We start from the raw sequence: 16,970 nt of genomic DNA, 5'->3' as shown, positions 1-16,970 counted from the left end.
AATTAAAAGTAGTCTAACATAAATGCTGTAATTTGTTATTTTAATAAACATGTAACTTGGATGCTGGCGTGACCACAGTGACCACGTCTGCTGTCGCTCACCCTGGTCCAAGGGCCGCTCAGGGAGTTTGTGTGTTCAGACACATGAAACATTAGAGGGAACATTGGTCACCACCACACTTTAGTCTGTGGATTCGTTAACGTTAGCTTATAGTTGTTTCTGGAGCATAAATACACAACTCAGACAGGTAGAAGCTCGCTGTTAACTGATTTAGAACCAAAAAGTAGGATGTTAAATTAGACAGGAACAGGGAGGCCAGCGCTGGGGTTACAGGCTCCTTAGTGCCCGTCAGCAGGCGAGCAGCTGCATTTGGACCAACTGGAGATCATGAAGAGAGGCCTGGTCCAAACCAAAGTACAGAGAACTGCAGCAGTCCAGTCTGCAAGTAATGGACACATGAATAACACGTTCACAGACATCAGCTGCAAGGTGTGGCTTTACCTTGGCTCGCTGTCTCCAATGGACAACGCTGGAGTGGACTACTGCGCTCACCTGACTACACAGTTTGACTTCCAATAGGAAAGATCAGCGTGTTAAAAGCTAACTAACTAACCAGGCTGCTCCTTTGGTAAAATTCCCTTCCAGGTTCCTGTGTGTGCCTTTGCTGGTTATAGGAGTGCCTGTCATACTCAGCCGCCTCCACAGGACGCTGCTTAACTCCGCACTCGCCTGCCTGCCTGCTCACCCTCCAATGCTCCCTTTTCACTGGTGCAATATCCATGTGGATTACTGGAAACGCTGCCTGGACTCATTCTCTTCTTCTCCTCACCAAGACCACATCCTTTCACTGATCTGTGCCACCTCCTGGCAAACATTATCCCGTGTGAGTGTACGATACAGAACGCCGAACTAGGTCCTGCTGTTTGTGCTGGGCTTTAGATTGGTTAACAATGATCGCCTCAGGTGCTGGTGGGCAGCAGGGTGCCGGTACAAATGTGCTACTCTTACATGAAGACAAAAGAAGAGGCAACAAGAGAGAAGGAAAGGCAGGCGTGTGGCAGTGAGGGACTGTTACAGGGAGAGAGCTGGCTGATATGATGGAGACAGAAGGAAAGAAGGCCGATATATGCAGGAGAGCAAGCAAAGTTCCAACTGTTCCATCATGGTGTGGACAGGAAGTGAAATGGAGGAGAAGATCAAATAGTCTGGTGGAGGTAAGTGTCAGACAGGAGCAGGTGGAAGAAGGATGAATGGAGGAAGCTCAGAGGATAATGTACCTGTGCAGGTGTGCAGCTGTGGCACTCTAACCAGGCTGTCTGGTACATGATAGAGGAGTACCAGTCTATGCAGAGGGGACAAAGTGGGTGGCCTCTGTCCCATAACAGGGTCGTGGACCAACTATTGATCATGTGCCTCACCACACGCGACAAGGTGTAAAGACAGGCGGCAGCGGATCTGTGGAAGCTGTGATGTTTCTTACATGTCATTCTGTTTTCACTGCGCATTCAACCATACTACGTCCACGCGTGTGCTGTGTTGATAACATTCTGTCATTTCCACGGTACAAAAGTGGGACAGCTCTTAGAGCCAAGCCTTCTGTTTGTGTGGGTGTCCCCAGCACGCGCACGCAGGAAGTTCCTTTCCTGTCGAGAACGCGAGATGACGTAAGCTGCTTGCCGCGCAGTGATGATGGCGGTTCGTGAACGCGCAGTAAAAGTAATGGCTGCTCTGGATCGGCGGGTTCCTAGCCTCGATGATTTCGTGGGTCAAAGCTGGACTGCCTGGGCCGATTGGGCGGGCATGACGCCGGCGGATGGTAAGGAAACACCCTGACACAAACACTGATCGGTACGGAGCCATTTAACGGAAGCAGCAGTGTTTATTTTCGCGGAAACGCAGGACGGAGCTAAACATGTTACCCAAACAAAGACCCTACCGGGTCCTAGTGCTGGGTGGGTAACATGTTGGTCTTCACTAGGTTACAAAAATTATAATTGTAAGGACACAGTCATTGTAGCATGATTTCCACCTGTGTGGTCATAAAACAGTCTGCAGCGTTTAGGGGAGACCATTCGTGTGGAGAAAACCGGCAGGGCTGGCTGACATCAGAGCGGAAGGAAGCTAGTGTGGACGGCTGGCCGTGGAAAGCGAGCATACAAGCTACCATGCGAGCCCGACTAGCCGGTGGCGACGAGGTAGTTAGCATCAGCATGCTAACGCTAGCAGCAGCCGGATTCAGAGCCGGTGACGGAGGAGGAGTCTGACGCTTCTGCACCGCTGGCCCATCCTGTGATAGAAGGAAACATTTTGCGTGTCGTTCCCACTTCGCTTCCTAAACAATGATACTCGTGGACTCGCCACACGATTCCTCATATATGTGGCTTCTGCCCACAGTGTTCTTGCTAGCTTAGAGTCACTGTTTGGCGTTTCTCCAGTGCTGCTCTGCCCATTAACTGTCAGATAGTCTCCCCACCACCCAGTGCCATTAGCTACTGCCTGCTGATCGTATACTTGGACTACGAGTACTTCCTGAAGAAACGAGATCTGAGTCAATTACATAACACAGCTTATTAATATGGGCTATGTGTGATGTAAGATGAGCATTACTAATGGTGATACCAACATCACAGCTGACAGTGGCTGTCTTGAACATGTGTTTCAGGGCCTGATGTGGATGACTGCAATAAGAATGGCAAAAAGGCTGCAGAGGCAATGTCACTCAGTAAAGAGGGTAAGTGTGCAGGTTGGAAACATGCCTCATACTTATGGATCTCAGCTTTTCTAACAAACACACCTTTGCACATACACATGCTGGATGCTGTTTATGAGAACATGACACCACAACTCGGGGGTACCTGACAGTGCGTGTGAGGATCACACGGCCATAAGAGCCAGACAAGGCTGATCTGAAGCCCCCACTGTTTGAATCTGCTGTGCAGGTTTGGTTAAAAAACTTTGGCCAGACTCAGAATGTTTCGTCAAAGTTTAACAATGAAGAGTCTTCACAGAGCTCACGCTGAGTTTCAGGTCGCTTATCGTGAACACAGCTTTTGTTGGAAATAGGCTTACATTTCTATTTTTCTTTTGTAGTTATATTAACAGCTTATAACACTACACAAGCCACATGCTTTGTAATGCTGTGCATTGTAACACGCGTCTGTGACGACGGTGTGTTGGAGCGTATTTGGCACGTAGAGGAGCGTGAGTGTTTGGCACGTGCACGCCAGCTTCGTCGTTCTAAGTGAAGCTTTGCAGCGTTTCCGGCCTGTGGTTCCAGCTAGCACCAAGCTCCTGCTCATGGTGCACATCAGGGGAGCCTCACCAGTTGATGCCATCATTTACAATCCGATTTTTATGTCAGTGAATTTCTCATAAAGGTTTGTGTTTGTAACAAAGTGCACGCTAAGGTTGGGCGACTGGACATGTTGACCGACGACAGGCTGATCTGACTCCTCCATCATTGTCTAACTGCTTCGATCGAGGGCTGGATAGCGTTAGCTTCTATAAAGTGTGCACGTCCAAACTTCTGTTTGGCAAACTTTTACTCACAGTTATTGGCTTCCACATACCGACGTGTTGGCGTGTGGCTGTGCTGCAGATGCATGAAAACAGCCAGCTTCTTATTAAGACCACCAGGAGGCTGACTGGCCCGTCACTGGTCAGGGCAGCGGATGCATTCTGGTCCCCAGTCGGGTGGATTTACGTGAGCCTGGCTGAGCACTGTCGTGTGATCATCCTGTATACCTGCACGCCTGCTGCTGGGGCGGGATGTTGACTTGCACATACATACATACTGTTTGACCCAGAAACCGGGGAGTTTATTTGTGAGCAGGGGAAGAAGTGGATGGCTATCAGCCGCTAAAAAGTCTTTACCGACTTATAATTCTGCTAATGCGCTCATGCTGTTTTCTCTAAGACACGGCTCCACTCATGATGCCTTCAGTAGACACACGGGACTCGTTCACTGACAAACACAAGCTGGGAAAGAGGAGATGTGTTGGTGAGCACAGAGATACAGAGCTCATCACATCATTTCAATAAACACGCTCGGCCTGTTTTTGGAGATGATGTGAGAGGATACCTGCTCCCCACAGTGTGCAGCATGTGTGCACCATGATGCTGTGCACATTCAGAGCACGCGTCAGCGAGAGGGAGCACTCAGCTTTAGTAGTTTAGAAGTATTTAGGATCTCGCACCAAGTGAAAGATGCTAACAGCACCACAAGGTGCTCTTTGTGCCTATGACGCGTGAAAACTGCCGACCTTAAATGACAGAAACGAGAGTCACAGCTGGTTTACTGTTCGGTGTGCGGGCAGACGTTCACGTGCAGACGTTCACGTGCAGACGTTCACGTGCAGACGTTCACGTGCAGACGTTCAAACACCTTTTCAGCTGGTGGATACATTTGTGCTGCTGCTACATTTTGCAGCGATAGTTTCACGGCATGTTTTGCAAAGACTGCATTTTGTTCGACATCCTCCTCGTGAAATCCGAACGACATGCATCTGCAGCATGGGTTACATGCAGACAGCTTAATATTTCCATGGCAACCTGTACTCAATGGTTCCCATAAAGCCACTTTAACCATTGCACGTGGAAAAACCCGCGATACGTTGAGTATATTCGATATATCGCACACCCATACCTTGTTAGTGAGTGAAACAAAGCCTGAAAATGTCATCACATTCAACTGAGTCTGCAAATACTTAGTCGGGTAAGTAAGCCCCGACTTACAGCTTCTCCGTGGAACAGGCTACACAGTAGAAGCAGATCCAGCAGCACAGCAGGCTACGAGCATGTCAGTCGCAAGAAGCACGTGCAGATTTAGGATGTTTGAAACCGTAGGTTCCTCTAAGTGAGAGTACGTCTTTCTGTGTTCTCCACTCTTCTTCAAGACATGTCCATCTTTGGCCTCTACCCTGGCCATGACGACTTCTACCTGGTGGTTTGCAGCCATTGCGGGCAGGTCGTGAAGCCACAGGCCTTTGAAAAGCACTGCGAGCGGAGACACGGGCCTGTGGCCAAGCTGTACGCCCGCTTACGCTCTCCCACCCCGGCACCGCAACCCCAACAGAGAAGCCATCACGGCCCCTCTCCTCCTCATGGGACCAACGCTGCTTCGTGGGAGGGTCGAAACCAGGGAGTCGGGCAGCTCCGGGCGGCTCCACCTTCACCCGTCACACCACCACAGTACAGATACTCGAAAACTTCCAAGGACGGAGTGCGGTAAGAACACAGTCCAGTCAAAATGTCCGAGCTTGATTAAAGCAATAATAGATGATGTCAGCTGTTCAGAGTGTAGTGGCTAGCTTGGATTGGACGTGCAATGATTTTGTTCGTCTAAATCCTCTGTACAAATGTTGTAATGTGTTCTTATATCTAATTGAAATGACAAACAGCGAGTGTTGGCCTCTCTTTGTAGCGAGTCATCCAAACCACACAGCAGCACATTAATGACTAACCTTTAAACCTGATGCTCTTTGTCACTGTGCTAATGTGTTTGCATTATTACCCTAGCTCTGTAGCTAGCTGAAGCTCCAGTGAGCCATAGTCATAATCTTTGATCAGGTAACAGCAGAACCGTATGTTCTGGTGCATCATGTCTAGATGGAAGCTAGCACCATAGATCCTCCATGGATGCTGACTGTAGAATAACACCTGTCATAACAGCCGAGCTAAACCTTTTCTTGGGGATGAAAGGCTGTTGGCTGTTTTTGAACTCGGTGCTTGCTGGAGTCTGGGGACCACAGACAGGGTTGCACCCAGAAATGAGGTGGGACTTGTCTGTGGTAGAATCTGTCTCAGCTCATCGCCACTCGAGTTTTCTCTCAAATACACATTTGACTTTTTTATTTTCGAGTTTTGGTGAGTTGAAGCCCTTTGGCGTGTCCTGATGTGTGCTACGCGTAACCTGCTCGTGGCAGCACCCGTGTCATCGTTCCAGCTGGTAGGAAAGGATTGGTGTTTGGAGAGAAGCCGGCATGAAAGTGGGCATCTTCTTCAGTTCCTGACATACTTGGTGGAGCGTGGTGGATTATCATGTTAAAGTTATTAATCACAGCTCAGTACAAAAGCCTCACACACCTTTCTATCCAAACCTTGTGTTTGCGACCAATCAGCACAGAGCTGTGTTAGAGAGACGAACACGTGATCTGAGCGAGCACAGCTAATGTAGAGCGCAGGACTGAAACATTAGAGCCCTCTTATTCACACATGGTTGTTTTTCATTGGCTACGATGACAAACTGTGAACTTCTTCTCTCGTCACCAAGACACTCCCCACTGGAGAAGTCCCACGGCAGTCACTTTGACTCTTCGGTATTCAAGCAGCCACCACCTCTCGAGCCTCCCATGAGCTCCCCACCTCCGTCTCTCAGAGATCCCCCTTGGCCACACGGAGCTACTCCGCCTGGTAGATCTTCACCCAGTGACAGGCACCCCACAGTGAGAAAGGATTCCACTCAAACCTCCGCTGCCACACGCCACCGCATCCCCAGACCCTACAACAAAGTGGCTTCCAGTGAGTACAAGTTCAGACGTGCAGGCAATAGAGAAAGTAGATGTCAGTAGAAGTGTGGTGCGTTCCCGAATAAGTCGGAAGTCGATGCCAAGTTTTAAAGGTTTTTGTTTCCCACTCGGAAAGTCCGAGCCAACCAATGTGACCCGAGGTAGCAATCCAAGATGGCGGCACTGTTAAAACAAGCCGAGCGTCACTCCGAGCTATTCTGGAACGCTGCGTTCATGTGTCTGTGCGATGTCTTTGTTCTGTTTGAGTCTGCAGCCGGCGTCTGCTGACACACAGCGTGACGCGCTGTGATGCATCATGAAGGATCAGCCTGCCGAGTGCAGAGAGCGCAGCTGCGGCCGTCTGCAGCCGCGCTCCGGCCGCGCTGCAGACGGCCGTTTGCTTTCAAATAGAATGAAACCGTGTGTCCACACGTGTGGACAACAGACGTGAGCTTGTGCTGTCACACTGTGGCTCACGTGGCTTCTGTGTGTCCTCAGAGAGGAAGTGCGACTTGGACAAACACTGCGGCGTCCTTGACCCCGACAGGAAGAAAGTGTGCACCCGCCTCCTGACATGCAATGTAAGCAACACACACACACACACACACACACATGCGTGCTGTCCCATGTTAGTGCTTCAGTGTGGGTAAGTACAGGGTGAGGCGTGCTGTCAGGCTGTGACCCAGTGACAGGGCAGCGTGTGGGCTTCGAGCCTGTCCGCCATGTTCAGCCCTCACGCACACTCATCATGCTGTTATCACTGAACGTTTGTGTAAACCTGTGTGTCACATGTCATTCTGTCATTGAAGTTGTCCTGCACAGCCGTGAGTCCTTTTTGTTTTCCACTGGATCGATCTCCTCAACAATGTGATATCAAATATGTGACAGAATCCCATCGTGGTCTTCACCACAGCTCTCCCACTTTCAAACTGGTGTGAGGTCCAGTCTGTCCCAAACTCGGTGTCTTTCCATCTCGTGTTGAGCTCTGGAAGCACCAATAAAGCCTATTCTTCATAATATTTCCAGAAACATCTCCTGTGCTCCTTACACGTCACCATAGGTGTGGCTGAAACGTCGCAGTATAGAGTAACAATGCAGGATTGGAACGTGCAGTGCATCAACACAACACGCTCTGACAGTGATTCACACACGGCTCCAACCTGCCACGGAGCATCCTGAAACAGGTGGTGGCCATACGTCAGTCACACTGGAGGGAGGTTCACAACACGCTGTGGCTGAGCTCCCTGCACTGAAGACAACAGCTGATAAAAGACTGCAGTGCAGGAACAACTCCAAGCTGTCCATCGACATGTGAAGGAAACGAAAGGCAGGAGAGCCAGGACCGCCCACTGCTGGGACAGGAAGAAGCCGCCTTGGCGTTTACCACAGTGCACGACGAGACCATCAGAGAACAGAGCGAGGCCTACCAAGGAGACGACACAGTAGCTACAGTCAGACACCGTTGCTGCCTCTGGCCTGACGGTGTGCGACGCATCATGAGATCTGAAGACTACCAGTGTAGGGTCAGTGTGAGACAGCTGGGTCAGAGGTCACGGGACCAGCAGGACCAGGACCCCGACACGCCTCTGTTTGTGTGAAGACGACACGCTAATCTGAATCCCACTGATCACGCATGGAGACGTGTCAGAACTGCGCAGTTTGCAAAAGGAGAGCGGTCGACCATCGCAGGCCAGACGTGCAGCTTGTTGATGAGAGAGGTGACCGACTGCAGTTATTCTTCTGAGCTGTGTGTGAAACGCTGTCAAGTCTTTAGTGTTGATCCACTGCACATACAGGAAGTAAACATGTGTACACCAAAACAGCTCTGTGGGAGAAATGGTGCTTCTGCTGGGAACACTGGGGGGTTCGTACGGGCGCTTCATTAATGGGGGACAACTTGTGCTGTGTTCAGATGAAAATGTCCTCGACTGTGGGAGGAGTTTAATGTGGACTCTATAGGTGGGGGATGATGTCATCTTTCAAAAGCACTGTTATACTGTCCTGTTGTTGAAAGAATCGATTCTGAAACTCCACAGTATCCAGTCAGTCCCATCACACAGGCCTGCTCAGATCCACAGCAAACACACAATCTGATCTGTCCTTCCCTCAGATTCACTCCATCCACCAGAGGAGGAAGGTGGTGGGCCGCAGCAAGAACTTTGACCAGCTAGTGGCAGAACTCAAGACCAGGGTTCGAGAGAAAGGGAGCCCAGCCCTGGAGGGAGGCTCCTCGACGGGACAGTCCCTCAGCCCAGAGGCCCCCAGGGAGCAAGCTGGTACTCCACACTGCAGGAGACCTTTGGTCACCCTCCCTGCCTTCAGGTTGTGAAGAATGCTGAAGCTAAGGATGCTTATAGAAGAAGTTAGGACTCTTCTAGAGATAAATAACCATCTTTTTACTGATTATAGTGGCTCAAACATGGTTTGGCTTGCAGGATTCATGTGTAGTCAGCTGCTGGGCAACTGTTTTATCAAGCAGCTAACAGCTGCTGCTGTAACATAGACGTGCTGGACTGATGGTCTGCTAAACTAACACCCAGGTGTTCGTTCTGTTACATAATCCCCAAACAGAGCAAGTTTAAAGGCTTCTCAGATGAGTCCACCAGTTCGCGGCTCAGTACAGCGTGTGCATCAAGTGTAGGGAAGGAGCTGATGTGGTGCTGCTGAGGGTGTAACTGGATCTGGATGGTCCTGTGTGTGTTCTAGTTGGCCTACGGCTGTGGTAGAGAGTGCCCCAGAGGAGGAGAGCCAGCGGTCGGATGAGGGTAATCCCAGAGTCCCCTCGCCTCTGGTCCACGGACGAATCTCGAGCGATGAAAGCGAGGCCGAAGGAAACGACGAGCGAGCTGAGTTTCCATCTTCGGCTGCGCATCCCAGACCAGCGGCGGTGAGACTTACTGGGGCTCAGCAGCCACAGAGCCCAGCCTCTGATCACCACAGGCTGAGACGTTACACAGGGACAGGAGGACGCCCATGCTGTGTCCTCATGTCCCCAAGGACACAGGGGAGACGCAGGGGAGACGCACACACGGGAGACACACACACAGGAGACGCACACACGGGAGACGAACAGCAGACACACACACAGCAGACGCACACACGGGAGACACACACACGGGAGACGCACACACGGGAGACGCACACACGGGAGACACACAGCAGACGCACACACAGGAGACACACACACGGGAGACGCACAGCAGACACACACACAGGAGACGAACAGCAGACACACACACAGCAGACGCACACACGGGAGACGCACACACAGGAGACGCACAGCAGACGCACACACGGGAGACGCACACACGGGAGACGCACACACGGGAGACGCACACACGGGAGACGCACACACGGGAGACACACACACGGGAGACGCACAGCAGACACACGCACAGCAGACGCACGCACAGCAGACGCACTGGAGACGCGCACACAGGAGACACACACACAGCAGACACACACACAGGAGACACACAGCAGACACACGCACAGCAGACGCACAGGAGACGCGCACACAGCAGACGCACACACAGCAGACGCACAGGAGACGCGCACACAGGAGACACACACACAGCAGACACACACACAGGAGACACACAGCAGACACACACACGGGAGACACACACACAGCAGACACACACACAGCAGACGCACACACAGGAGACACACACACGGGAGACACACACACGGGAGACACACACACGGGAGACGCACAGCAGACGCACGCACAGCAGACGCACGCACAGCAGACGCACACACAGGAGACGCACAGGAGACGCGCACACAGCAGACGCACACACAGCAGACGCACAGGAGACGCGCACACAGCAGACGCACACACAGCAGACGCACAGGAGACGCGCACACAGGAGACACACACACAGCAGACACACACACAGGAGACACACAGCAGACACACACACGGGAGACACACACACAGCAGACACACACACAGCAGACGCACACACAGGAGACACACAGCAGACACACACACGGGAGACACACACACAGCAGACACACACACAGCAGACGCACACACAGGAGACACACAGCAGACACACACACAGCAGACACACACACGGGAGACGCACACACAGCAGACACACACACAGCAGACGCACACACAGCAGACGCACACACGGGAGACGCACACACAGCAGACACACACACAGCAGACGCACACACAGCAGACACACACACGGGAGACGCACACACAGCAGACACACACACAGCAGACGCACACACAGCAGACGCACAGGAGACGCGCACACAGCAGACGCACGCACAGGAGACGCACACACGGGGGACGCACAGCAGACGCACACACGGGGGACGCACAGCAGACGCACACACAGCAGACGCACACACAGCAGACGCACACACAGGAGACACACAGCAGACGCACACACGGGGGACGCACAGCAGACGCACACACGGGGGACGCACAGCAGACGGACACACAGCAGACGCACACACAGCAGACGCACACACAGGAGACACAGAGCAGACGCACACACAGGAGACACACACACGGGAGACACACAGCAGACGCACACACAGCAGACGCACACACAGCAGACGCACACACAGCAGACGCACACACAGGAGACACACAGCAGACGCACACACGGGGGACACACAGGAGACTCACAGCAGACGCACACACAGCAGACGCACACACAGCAGACGCACACACGGGGGACGCACACACGGGAGACGCACACACGGGAGACCCACACACAGCAGACGCACACACGGGAGACGCACACACGGGAGACGCACACACGGCAGACGCACACACGGGAGACGCACACACGGCAGACGCACACACGGGAGACGCACACACAGGAGACTCACACACAGGAGACGCACACACAGCAGACGCACACACAGCAGACGCACACACACGGGAGACTCACAGCAGACGCACACACAGCAGACGCACACACAGCAGACGCACACACAGCAGACGCACACACAGCAGACTCACACACAGGAGACGCACACACAGGAGACGCACAGGAGACACAGGCTGTGATAATGAGACCTGTGTGTGTGTGTGTGTGTGTGCGTGTGTGTGTGTGTGTGTGTGTGTGCGTGTGTGTGTGCGTGTGCGTGTGCGTGTGCGTGTGTGTGTGTGTGTGTGTGTGTGTGGATAAAGCAGCATGGTTGCAGTGGTGCCACAGGCTCTTCCAGGCACTTCTCTGAGAGACTGACTGCAAACGGTGCTGGAATAGATACAAATACAAAAGTAGACGTGTGAAAAGCAACTCAAAGGATTTTGTGAAGTTCCAAAACAAACAGTTGTGTTGAATGTAAACTCAGACAGCAGCATATCTGCACAGCCTCTGTGCTCGGTGTTTAAAGGTGTGTTCTTGTTTTTAAAGGTGTGCTCGTTCGGAAGCCGTGTGTTGGGTCAGGGCATCTACACGTTTGACAGGAGACTACACCACCTGAGGTCTGCCTTCAGCAGCATGCTGGAACAGCACATCAGCGCCCATCTTTGGAAGTAAGACGTCCCTGTGAACAGAGCTTCATGTGAATATATGTGTGTTTACTACTCAGAGTTACTGTCAGCAGCTGTGGTGCAACAATGGAGCGACCCACGGACACCGGGGTCAGTGTCAGTACTGGGAGCACCCTGACTGCACCCTGCACAGGCTGCACAGGTAGTGCTCCAGCTGTGTGCTTTTCAGCTGGTTTGCTGCCTTCCCTGCACAGCCTCAACAGCATGCAGGAGTCTCCAGGAGATGGACAGATGCTGCAGGAGGTGCTTAACCCACATCAAGACTGGTGTCTGCTCCTCTGTGTGGGAACTCTGAGCACTGCCAGAGCCCCACAGGACGATCTGCAGCAGGCCACGGGTGTGAATGTCTCTGACATTATATTCTGTGCTTTAGACAGAGCAGTTCACCCTGACTGTGACACACATGGAGATGCTGACTGTAGCCTAGTTCAGCACGACAGGTTTGGTTGTCAGTCAGTGCTGATGTGGGAGCATGCCCTGACACTGTCAGCCGTGAACAGCAGCATGGAAAAGAGTTGGAGCTGCTTTGGTTCACTGTAAAAAGCCCAAACATTATCAAACAGTGTAGCTCCTTTTGTTCCTGACACAGGAAATGTGTGAGACACTGTCCTGCTGGAAGCTTCCATTAGAAAATGGATGCAGTGTGTTGATAAAGCGATGGATGCAGTCGGCAACAATACAGGTAGGCTGTGGCATTAAAACCACTCGGTCCATAACGTCACATCAGTGGGACTCGTTCAGGCAGAGCCGGACAGACAGAGCAGCAGTGTGACATGCTCACGATGCCACGTGTAACGTTCTTCCTCCATCAGATGCTCGGTCTGAGCCTGAGCAGGTCCTGAGGAGCTGTCGTATGGCAGCAGTTTCCTGCTAACAACGTGTCTGCTGACATGCTGGGCAGTGCAGGAACAGACACTCAGGGCTTACATGTTACAGCAGCACAAACAAGGCTGGCACAGAGGTGCACCCTGGGTTGTTTGGTTCAACGCCCCCTCAGAAGATGACCTCACAGTGCTGTCTGGGCTTTATGTTCCCCGTGGCAGGGTGAGGCGGGGGTGTGGCCACTGTAAACATGGCTGTGCTGTCAGACACTGCAGGTGGGCTCATCTGTTCTTTTTTCCCTCTGTCCAGGAAAATACCTCAAGCTGCAGACCTTCAGTCTCCTCCTCCTCCAGCCAAGACCATCACATCCGTGTCTCCCACCATCATGTCCTCCTCTTCATCACATTCTAAGGTTCGCACAGGAAGTCATATTAGCTCCTCCCTCAAAACGGCGTCATCCTCATCATCTTCCAGTCGAGGGCCGGGGAGGCCCCCGACATCCACGCAGTTGGAGAACTACGGGAGCAATAGCAGCAGCAGCATCGCCGGTAGTCACGGGCGACCCAAGAATCCAGTCGGACGTCCCAGCAAGCAAATGCTGAAGCTGCGAGAGCAAGTCGCTACAGCCGCTGTTCTCCGCAAGCGCAAAGTCCCATCCCAGGAAGGAGAGCACTCGGGTCCCGACAGGAACTGCATCGTCCTCCAGGACAGGGGCCGCCCGCCTTCCAACACGTCGTCTTTATCTTCCAAAGCGCACGCACAGACCAATGGCACGCTCTCCCCCAGCAGCAAACCCCACCCCCAGCCTTCCCCCACAGACGCCCAGTCGCCGAGCACAAAGGCTATTTGGACTTACAGACGGACACACCCTCCTCTGGGGGACCCTTCTCCCACCGCCAATTCCCACAGCCGTGCTTGCGTGGGAGACTCAGGGCTGCACGGGCAGGGCAGCGGGAGGGTCTTTGAGCACCAGATGGGAACGGTGAAGAAACGCAAAGCTGGTCGTACGGAGGATAACGCTCCCTCCTCTAAGCCTTCAGCCCACTGCCTGACTTCCTCCTCTTCTTCCAGCTCTGCCACTTCGTCTCCACGCTCAAACTTCTACCCCTGGAAAGACAATAAAAGCGGGACGCTTTCTGGGGGTGTGGAGAAGAAACTGGGCACACAGAAGGTAGGTTTGGACGAGGGGAAATGGGTGTACTGAGCAGTTCCAGTCCACACTTGGCCCCTGCAAAGGCGACTAGGAGTAACCCTTGAAGCTCTTTTGAGAACGGAGTGGTTTCTGTTGTGTTTCTGCTTGTATGGCTGCGTTAGTGAGGGCGGCCTCTGCCTGTGCAGCTACCTCGCAGCTCGTCACCTGTGTTCACTGGTGTAGCTGATGAGACTGCCTCTGCACAGCTGAAAGGATGCTGCCAGTCAGACAGTTTGTACCGTGCAACCAGCTCAGTGCCTCACAGTGCATGTAGAGGAATCATGTTTCTGCATAGACGCAGCAGTGTACTGCTGACGTGTTGAAGGTGCAGCTGCTGCCCTCTGGGTAATTACAAAGTGCCATAGATAAGTCAGGTCATACTCCTCAGAGTCTCTGTTGTCAGCGACGTAGTCTTGGACTAGACTAACACAGGTCTGCTGCAAGGTATTAAAAATGACTATTACTCAACCGAGAGCTGTTTCCATGACGATCAGTGACGCCCAGCAGCGGTGGACAGAAATTCCCGCCACGCTCCGAGGAGCGGTCTTAAACTGGCTCTGTGTGAAACATGGATCTTTGTTTATTATGAAGTGAATGCAAAGAGCAGCTGTCTAAACAAAAGTAATAATTTGACTAATTTTCTTCTGTCCTACAGCCAAAACTGCACCATTAAGTGTGCCTGCCTTACAAGCCACGATGAGGGAGCCAGCTCTGCTCAGTCCAGGACTGAGCCAACAGGACTGTGTGTGTCTGTGTGTGCCTTCTGTCTGTGGAGCGTACGCTCGGGTGTGGATGTGACCGCTTGTTTGTATGTGCAGTGTCGATGTAGTGTGGATCGCAGCTGGGTGTGTAGGTCTGGGTGAGTGAAGGAGGGTGGGAGGAAGTTCAGAGCGTATGGATTTAGAAATACCTCACGACCATCTGGTTATGCTGCTAAATGAAATGTTGGTTTATAAAAATTGATTAAAAATGTCATTTTCACTTGGTTTCTGTCACTTCTTTATCACTTTGGAAATGTGCTCTCATGTTGGGCTGAAGTCAGTGGTGCACGTTTTACAATTAGAAACTAGATGATGTGACTGCATTAACACATTTATCCCCACAGCTGCCTCAAGCTGCTTTGTTATTAAAGACTGCTGTAATAGAGGGAAACCCCAACAATGACCCTCTGACAGAACCGGGCTGAGGAGGGGGCAGCCGTCACGCCTGGTAGGGAGTGAGGGGACACGTGGAAGGTGGCCAGGGCTTAAATGATTAAATGCAAAGAGTGAGTGAAGACACAGCAGATTCAGGGTCACCTGATCCAGCCTTAACTACATACTTGATCATCTTAAAAGTCTGACATCTATCAGTACCATAGTACTATGAAGTCTTTTAGATTAAGATTGTGTATGAGGAGCAGAATTTGAGTCTGGATCAACAGGCAGACTGTCTCGAGTACCTGCCAGTACTCTGGCTGCAGCATGTTGGAACAAATAAAGGAAACGGGACATTTTTAGGATCGCCTAATATCAAATTACTGCAGTCCAAGCTACATCCAATAAATGCACAAACTAGTTTTTCACTATTACTCTGAGACAATATCTTTATAATTTTAGATTTTTTTTGTGTATTTGCATTTTCCGCACTGAAGGACATCTCTTGGTCACAGGCCAAGGTAATGCCACCCAGAGGAAGAATCTGCTTAGATACCATATTTCTAAGCTTTTCAGGGCCGAGTACAATAACCTCAGTTTGATCTGAATTAAGAAGCAGAAAGTTAGCGGCCATCCAGGTCTTTATGTCTTTAAGACATTCCTGCAGTTTAACTCATTGGTGTGTGTTATCTGGCTTCATGGACTGTGAAGCCAGATTTTTTCAATAGCTGCAAAATCCCAAAAGTGCTGTTGAACCTTCTCAGCCAGAGAAGTCTGCTGCATCACCTCATTGCGCACTAACATTGGTCTGTAGGAAACTAGTCATTATTTCCTGTAGCGATGGGAAATGTGTGGTATTGGGCTGCATTTGTGACAGATGTCTTTAGAAAAGTAGCAGTTTGGTCCCAAAGGCTTTGATGTGTGAATACAGTTGTCTTACCAGTGCATTTTACCCCTGAAGGCTCCTGTTCAGCGTGTTCACATGTTGTGTTATTATAAGAGTTGTCTGATTTCCTCCCTAAGAGAGTAGAAGCGCTGCAATTCAATTCAATTTTATTTATATAGCGCCAAATCACAACAAAAGTCGCCTCAAGGCGCTTCAGTGCAGTGCCGACCCCCGACTGAGCCATCTCAGGTCATTGTGATACACAACATCCCTGTACTCAGCCTGGATGTTGAGTACAAACTGTTGACACTGGCGGTGGCACAGGGCTTTGGAGCGAATATCATTAATAGCCTTTATTGCCTTTTTCAGAACATGGTCGTATTTCAAATGTTTAGCAGAGTCCTTGTAGGTGAATAATACAGTGGAGTTTTGTAGCTTTACCTCCTTGTTTGCTGACTTTGTTACAGACTAGGGTCCATTTCTCTCCCCAGCCACAGCAGGTGCACCATCCATAATAACCCCAGTGACTTTATTCCACGGTAGCTTCATGTCATCTACGGCGGAACAAGCAGCAGCAAACAAATCTGCTTCTCGTTTGGCCCGTAAGGCTCTGGAGGCTCACTCATGTTCATTTCATTGTCCACCCTTCTAAGAAAAAAAATCAGTGACAGAGGCTGCGGCCAGTGGAAATTTGAACACGGGCCGCATTTGGCCCGCAGGCTGGACTTTGGACATGCCTGGCCTCGGGCCCCTCAGGTTAGCTGACCAGCTCCTCCTGAGCGTGCCCAGGACTAATCATAAGCTCAGAGGGAGTCGGGCGTTTGCTGTGGCAGCACCAAAACTGTGGAATGAGTTGCCTTTACATGTTAGACAGGACCTTCCTTATCTGTTTTTAAAT

At 51.5% G+C, this 16,970-nt stretch overlaps 1 protein-coding gene across 3 annotated transcripts; it reads left to right on the top strand.

The window, feature by feature from the left end:
- Window positions 1–1,549: 1,549 nt before the first annotated feature.
- Window positions 1,550–15,031, top strand: atxn7l2a (ataxin 7-like 2a). 3 transcript variants are annotated; one of them, XM_082533166.1, is made up of 10 exons: window positions 1,550–1,816; window positions 2,663–2,731; window positions 4,896–5,226; window positions 6,272–6,519; window positions 7,005–7,087; window positions 8,617–8,828; window positions 9,213–9,393; window positions 11,897–12,018; window positions 13,168–14,029; window positions 14,706–15,031. In XM_082533166.1, the coding sequence occupies exons 1-10, from the start codon at window positions 1,687–1,689 to the stop codon at window positions 14,721–14,723; spliced, it is 2,256 nt and encodes a 751-aa protein (XP_082389292.1). In that variant the 5' UTR covers window positions 1,550–1,686; the 3' UTR covers window positions 14,724–15,031. The 3 variants fall into 3 exon arrangements, with proteins under 3 accessions (XP_082389292.1, XP_082389291.1, XP_082389293.1); XM_082533165.1 differs by having other exon boundaries at window positions 13,168–15,031; XM_082533167.1 differs by lacking the exon at window positions 1,550–1,816 and adding an exon at window positions 1,937–2,195 and having other exon boundaries at window positions 13,168–15,031.
- Window positions 15,032–16,970: the final 1,939 nt, after the last annotated feature.

This window comes from Aulonocara stuartgranti (assembly GCF_965226115.1).
Source record: "Aulonocara stuartgranti genome assembly, chromosome: 5".
In the NCBI taxonomy this organism is placed as follows: domain Eukaryota; kingdom Metazoa; phylum Chordata; class Actinopteri; order Cichliformes; family Cichlidae; genus Aulonocara; species Aulonocara stuartgranti.
This window is presented reverse-complemented; position numbering and strand designations above follow the sequence as displayed.